Raw genomic sequence first — 7,291 nt, 5'->3', positions numbered from 1 at the left:
GGCACATGCTGGAAAGGGGCCAGCCACTGGGAATGGCCTGGACTTTTCGGGGTTGGGAAGTCCGCTTAGGTGGAGGACGCACTCTCTGCAAACGGTCCCCGCTGGGTCCCCCGCTGCTCCGCCTCGGGTTCCAGGTTGCTGCCCCAGCGGCGGGCACCCTGTTTGCCCGCGCTGCCCAGCGCGCACCCCGCCCCACACCCTTAGATCCCTGCCCGCGAGAGCAGCAGATGGGGCGCACTGGCCTAGGGTGCTGCTTCTGGATCCTGGCTGGAGAACAGGGGCAACCCCAGCCATCTCTTTTGTGCAGAAAGCTAATTCTCGTTTGAAAATTGTCCCGGGCTCTAGAGGTGAAAATTAGGACATGTAAACAGAGACGCTGTAGTTCTCCTTCCACTTGCCGGGTCTCAGCTGTGGGGCTCGCGTCATGTTGCATGCAAAGCATCGGTCGCTGTGCGCGGGGACATTGAAATCCGGACTCAGGCCCACGGGCTTCGTGCCTAGAGTTATATTAACATTAAGCATCACAGGGAGGGCCGAAGCTTTCGCTACATTTATCTCACCGAATCTTCACAACAGCCCTGGAAGGTCAGCCTTACCATCTTCCAGTGTTAGGATTAGGCAAGGAGATCCACTCGCCCAGAGCCGCTCGTTCAGTAACCTAAACACTAAGACAGGTTCTGACTCCAGACCCCGCGGCACCCCCCCACAACACTGCCTCCTTCCAGGGTCACCTTTGTGGAGTCCCGCACAGGGGTGGCACTCTGTAAATTCCGGGATCTAGTCAAACCTGCCGACTTATATTCAGTAGGTGCCTAAGCCATATTTGCTCACTCACTTATTCTGCAGGCCTTGAGCACCTACTGCTTATGTGAGAGGCGGGAACAGCGCCCCAGATGACGTGGGAGCTGCGGTGAGCGCAGGCGAGGGACGGCCGTGAGCTCCCAGCCCGAAGTCCCTAGGCTGCACGCGGGCCAGGCACACACGGCCGGTCCACCCTGGGGTGTGCAGTTGAGGGAAACTGGGGGAGTTCGCAGTTCGCAGTTCTCAGCACAGCCAGTGGGGACGTGAGAGGGCGGGAGAGACTGATCCACTTGTAAGAGCGGGACTGCCAGAGGAGAAAGACAAAATTTAAGGAGAAAATTCAGGGTGAGAAGGACCAGAAGTGAGGGAGCTGGAGGCTTGGACCCGGAGACTGGGTGCGGGTGGAGTGAGAGGAGAAATCAACCAGGCAGGCGGCTGAGAACCAGAACGACGGCCACGCCCTCCCGAGAGCCAGGGGCGGCGGGGCGTCCAGGGCCCCTGGGTGGGCACTGCACCGAACCCCAGGCGGGAGGCAGCCCCCATCCCCGGCCCTGGCCGACCTCTGTGGGGGCCCAAGTTGGCTGGGGCTGCGGTGGCCGAAGCCCGGTCATTTTCGGAAAGAAAGGCAGTCGGAGTGTTCTCTTAGGAACGGCTGCTCCGAGGGGTTCACGGTCAATGTCTCACGCCCAGGCGGGCTCGAGGAAACCTGGTAGGGCTGGGTTTTCCGAGGCTCCAGGGGCTGGAGGGGCTGGTGGAGTCTGGCCGGGGCAGACCGGGGGCTGGCGCCGGCCTCCTGCGCCTGCCTGCGGGCGGTGGGCTGGGGGCCAGAGGCGGCCCAGGGCGGGGGGCGGAAGGAGGCCCTGGGCGACTGGGCGCAGGTCCCCGGGCGGGCCCTGAGAGGCGGAGGGGCGGGCTGGGGGAGGGCGCAGGGAGAAAGCTGTCCCTCCCTCCCCTCCTCCCTCCCCCTCCCGGCAGGTCGGAGCGGGGACCCGGCGGCGGCCCGGGACGCAGGGAGGGGACCCGCGCTGACACCGAGGGAGGGGCCGCGCCGCCTTCGAGAGTCATTGGAGGACGCGGCCGCCCGAAGCTGATAAATCAGGGGCCAGGTCGCGGCTGTTGGCCAAGTTGGACGCCCCAACCGGTGCGAGGGCCAGGTCCGCGCGGGCCCCGCGAGGCGAAGCGAGGCTACACGCGTGCAGCCATGGCCTCGCTGCTGGGAGCCTACCCATGGCCCGAGGGGCTCGAGTGCCCGGCCCTGGACGCCGAGCTGTCGGATGGGCCGTCGCCACCAGCCGCCCCTCGGCCCCCGGGGGACAAGGGCTCCGAGAGTCGTATCCGGCGGCCCATGAACGCCTTCATGGTTTGGGCCAAGGACGAGAGAAAACGGCTGGCGGTGCAGAACCCGGACCTGCACAACGCGGAGCTCAGCAAGATGCTGGGTGAGTGAGCGCGCGGCCAGGCGGGCTGGGGACCGGGAGCGGGTGGCTGGAGGCTGGCGGGGCGGGTACGAGCGCAGAGCCTGGGAATGACCCGGAGCGCGGGGCGAGGGCGCTCTTCTTGCCCGCGTGGCTGGGCATCTGCGCGAGCGTAGGTGTGCGCGGTGCCCAGGATTCAGAGCGGGGGCACTAGGTGAGGCCCAAGGTGAAACCGCGCGGCAGGCAGGGGAGGCTCCTTTGCTAGAACTGGAGCGGAGGTCGGGGCCCCAGGGGGGCGGGGACGACGGGGCAGCGGCCAGGCAGGGAAGCCTGGCGACAGGGACCGGCGCGCACGGACAGGGCAGGGACGGAAACGTCGGGGCTGGGTGGAACCGGCGTTTGGTAGGAATACCGAAGCGGGAAAACCCAGCATTCCCTGCACCTTACGACTGGGTCATCTCAGAGGAAGCCCGTCACAGACGAATCTATAATTAACGAATACTCCTGAAGAGAGACCCTGCGGAACGAATCTTTGCCTTTAACTAAATAATAGGGGGAAAAAAAAGCTTACCCAAATAGACTCGATTCGTTAATCTATTTCTCAGTCTCGGGGGTGTAGATAATTTGATTGGATACTTGGGCTGTCCTGGAGCGCGGTCTCTTCCTGGGCTGTCCACGCAGGGGCTGGGGACACGGACCCACCAGGTTTAAGGGATCCAGAGTGAGGCTGTTAGGACACACCCGAAAAACCGGAGTTGGTGTCGGGGTTTCTATTTTCTCCGACGTCTGGAGTTGAGTACTTTTCAACCCTGCTTAACCTCAACCTCTTTGCCCTTTGAAGCGTGTTTTATTCGTTTTAATCCACGAAAACCTTTCAAAACACTTGGTTCTCGCAGCTGGAGACAGACCCTGTGAGAAGGGACTGTGGGCACCCGGGGCCGACTGTTCCCTCCTCAGACCCCACCCGGCCCGGAACGGAGCCCTTCCTTTTTCCGTCTGAGTTCAGGGCTCAGGGTTCTTTCCCGGGGCGGAACCTTGGAGTTAGGACTGACTCCCCTCTTTCTGCTGGCTAAAGCCGCAGGAGCGCAGAGGGGGTCCGAAACCGAGCCCTCCTGCAGTTTAGCTGCTGTGCAAAGCAGTTGATGGAGTTCTGATTTCGAAGGATCCAGCCTGGTGGCTGGCTGCACCAACCCGCCTTAGTGATCTGGGGCCTTCTGGGGCCTTTACCCTCATCAAAAATAGTAACATTCATATTTTATACAGTGTTGGCATAAAGAAAAATATATTAATATGTACAATAATAAAACATTTTCTTTAATCGGTAGGTTATTTTTCTTCAGATTTTACAAGAAATGAAAATATGTTTGTTGTGGATCCCCAAACGTTTTGTTCCATGGACCCTGAGCACTGTGCTGGTTGACCATGCCTGCTGGGCAAGCAAGCCCTTGCTGTGACCATGCTAGAGAAGGATTTCTCTGCAGGCCTGGGCCAGGGATGGGAGTGCAGGGAAGGGTGAGGAGCATGGCCCTGCAGAATTGGGGAAGCCTGCTCCCAGGAAAGGGTCAGGCACAGGAGACAGATGCTTCCTGCGAGCTGGACCCCGTCAGGGCTTGCACCTCAGCTTCAGAAGGTTACAGTTCATTCTGCAGAAAAGACATGGATTCCTTCCTGCTGAGTGCAGTAGCTCCTGGCACTGGGTGAGGGAAACCGTAACGCTGGTGCTTTTCACAATGTAGACTTTGTGCACCTGTTAACAGGGGCCAGCAGGATGATCCCCTCCACCTGTGTGACATTTCCTTCTCAGCTCTTTCCTTTCTGACCTGAGAGGAAAAGGCTGGATATGAGAGTCCCAGCTTTTTCCACTATAAACCTTCCAAACGTTAACGTTAACATTGTGACCTAGTCACACTGGTATTTTTAATATATTATGAATGAGGAAGTGCATAAAGACAATTAGACATTTGGTAGCACTTTAAAATGAACATGTATTTTATTAATCATGTAACATCCAGGTACACTTAGAGCTAGAGCCACATTTTATACGGAGACCATGGACAGGGTGTGGGGTGCACCTGGACCCTGGACCGCTTATGACAGCTTTGTGGCCTCAGCCACAGGCTGGCAAAAGATGACCAGCCCTGAATCTGCAGCTCCTAACACTTTCAAGTCACCCTTTTGAGCGACAGCTAATGATGTTAATTGAAAGCCCCACAGAGTTTCTATAAACTTTCTCCCATGTGCTACAGTGCCCTTAATCATTGCCTTCCTCCGGCTCTGACCCCCTGGCTCAAGGAGCCAGTTGGCAGAGGTGCTGAGGGCTGCTGTGTGCCAGGCTCTGCACCTTGGCCACGTGCAGAATGTGCTAAGCAGAACTTATGGCCCCTTTCCTTAGGCCTTAACCTCTAGGCTAGTGAGTCTCAAACTTCAGGACACATTAGCATCGTGGGAGAAGAAGTTAAAGGTGTAGAATCCTGAGCCCACCTTATGAGGTAGCAACCCAAGGGGTCCAGACGCCCCCTACCTCTAGAAAACACTGCTGGAGGGGTGGGCAGTGCACACTGAGGGATGAGGGGAAATGTTCTGGAGGCTTGAAAAGCAACAGACAAGCAAGCAACGGTGAATAGAAGGTCAAGCGCAGCCAGCATATTAGCACCAGTGGGTGGCAAGCATGGGACAATTTTTAAAGAGAGAGTTTTGAGCTGGAGAGTGTCACAATATCTTTCTTTTCTGCTGAAGAAAATCGAGACTCAGGGAGGTGAAGGGAATGGCTTCTGCATGGAGATCTGTGGCTAAGCAGGTGCCCTGGCACAGTCAAGGGTCCCAAGAAGCTGGTTGGCTGAAAATGATGGTTTGCATGTCTATGTGTGTGCATGCATGAGTCTGAGTGCATACATGGGTTGCAAGCAGATGCTAGCATTCTGGCCTCGGTCATACAGCAGGGTCCTATTCGACCTTCAGAGGTAAGCAATAGGCATGTGTTAACCTAAGTGAGATTCTCAGATTTACTGACATCTGTGAAACTATTGACTGAGCCTGGGTTCCCTCACAGAAAGGGCTGTGAGATATATACCATAAGTAAATATGATCGTGTCTCTTCCTAAGAGGCTGCACTAGTCAATGAAGGCAGAGACTTTCATGAGAATGCACAAATGTCTAGAATAGACCCTCGAAGGGTAAAAAGAGCCCCAATCGATATCGTGATCATTAGGTATTTTCTTCCTGTAGCTGACATGGGGCAGGTGGGCTTTTCACCGCGGACCCGCATTGTATCCTGGACGTGCTCTGGCGGCTTTTATATGCGTGTGCCTGCACTCTGTGTGCACTGTGCACTACCTGGCTTTATGGTTGCAAGCAGAGGAGCTGATTTCGCCTCACTGTGCCTGCAGGATCTGGGTTGGGAAGACTGTGCGAGAGGTGCCCGCGTCCTCTGTGGCTGAGAGCAGGGAGGGAGGCGTGTGTGCATGTGCACGTGTGTGTGCAGACGTGTGCATGTGCGATGCCTGCGGGGCACGACACTGAGCATGGCCTCCTCTGCCTGTGTGAGCAGGAAAGTCATGGAAGGCGCTGACGCTGTCCCAGAAGAGGCCGTACGTGGACGAGGCGGAGCGGCTGCGCCTGCAGCATATGCAGGACTACCCCAACTACAAGTACCGGCCGCGCAGGAAGAAGCAGGCCAAGCGGCTGTGCAAGCGCGTGGACCCCGGCTTCCTCCTGAGCTCCCTCTCGCGAGACCAGAACGTCCTGCCCGAGAAGAGGAGCAGCAGCCGGGGGGCGCTGGGGGAGAAAGAGGACAGGGGTGAGTACTCCCCCAGCACCGCGCTGCCCAGCCTCCGCGGCTGCTACCACGAGGGGCCGGCTGGTGGCGGCGGCACCCCGAGCAGTGTGGACACGTACCCCTACGGGCTGCCCACACCTCCTGAAATGTCTCCCCTGGACGTGCTGGAGCCGGAGCAGACCTTCTTCTCCTCCCCCTGCCAGGAGGAGCACGGCCACCCCCGCCGCATCCCCCACCTTCCAGGGCCCCCTTACTCACCGGAGTACGCCCCCAGCCCCCTCCACTGTAGCCACCCCCTGGGCTCCCTGGCCCTTGGCCAGCCCCCCAGCGTCTCCATGATGTCCTCTGTATCCGGCTGTCCCCCATCTCCTGCCTATTACTCCCCGGCCACCTACCACCCTCTCCACTCCAACCTCCAAGCCCACCTGGGCCAGCTCTCCCCGCCTCCCGAGCACCCTGGCTTCGATGCCCTGGATCAATTGAGCCAGGTGGAACTCCTGGGGGACATGGATCGCAATGAATTCGACCAGTATTTGAACACTCCTGGCCACCCAGACTCCGCCACGGGAGCTGTGGCCCTCAGTGGCCATGTACCGGTCTCCCAGATGACATCAACGGGTCCCACAGAGACCAGCCTCATCTCCGTCCTGGCTGATGCCACGGCCACATACTACAACAGCTACAGTGTGTCTTAGAGCTGGAGGTGCCGTGTCTATCCAGCCCTCGTACCCTCTTTTTCCTGTGCCCTGAGTGGTGCGGGAGCCGGGCAGCCACACCAGCTTTTCTCCCACTGCTCAGGGCAGGGAAGTCTGGCCTCAGCTGGACTCGGCTTATCCTTCTTTCCCGTTCATCACCTTCCCCACATCCCAGCCCCTGCAGCCCGCATTTTGAGTATATTCCTTCAAGGGAGTTTTCCTCCAGCCCCTGAGAGTTGCTGCCTCCCAGTAGAATGTTCACGGACCTCTCTTTTTTTGTAGCCATCTTCGAAACACATGGTGGGACGTACTTGATAGCCAAGGTCCCTTCTGCTCCACACTTTTCTGATTTAGGGTTCTCTCAAGGTTAATAAAGGAAGATGGGGAAATTTGACTCATTAGTGAGCTCAGTAACGTATGATCTGGTGATAATTTTGTGTACACAGCCCAGGGACCACGAGGCTTTCTGCACTTCCTGCGCTCCCTTCCAAAATGACCGCAGAATGCCAAAGGGACTCATCCAATTGGAGAAAACAGAGTCAACCTGATTTGAGAAATTAACCAGTATGGTTAATTATATCAGAGAAAATGGGATTGAGTTAAAA

At 57.8% G+C, this 7,291-nt stretch overlaps 1 protein-coding gene across 1 annotated transcript; it reads left to right on the top strand.

The window, feature by feature from the left end:
* Positions 1 to 1,786: 1,786 nt before the first annotated feature.
* SOX7 (SRY-box transcription factor 7) lies at positions 1,787 to 7,291 on the top strand. The gene is made up of 2 exons (XM_017540455.2): positions 1,787 to 2,240; positions 5,764 to 7,291. Exons 1-2 carry the CDS (start codon positions 2,003 to 2,005, stop codon positions 6,684 to 6,686), a joined length of 1,161 nt encoding a protein of 386 aa, XP_017395944.1. The 5' UTR covers positions 1,787 to 2,002; the 3' UTR covers positions 6,687 to 7,291.

This window comes from Cebus imitator, unplaced genomic scaffold (assembly GCF_001604975.1).
Source record: "Cebus imitator isolate Cc_AM_T3 unplaced genomic scaffold, Cebus_imitator-1.0 Scaffold125, whole genome shotgun sequence".
NCBI lineage: Eukaryota > Metazoa > Chordata > Mammalia > Primates > Cebidae > Cebus > Cebus imitator.
This window is presented reverse-complemented; position numbering and strand designations above follow the sequence as displayed.

Coding starts and splice junctions, on each gene's coding strand:
- SOX7 (XM_017540455.2), top strand. CDS start 2,003: ATGGCCTCGCTGCTGGGAGCCTACCCATGGCCCGAGGGGCTCGAGTGC. Junction 2,241..5,763: donor GGAGCTCAGCAAGATGCTGG/GTGAGTGAGCGC, acceptor CTGTGTGAGCAG/GAAAGTCATGGAAGGCGCTG.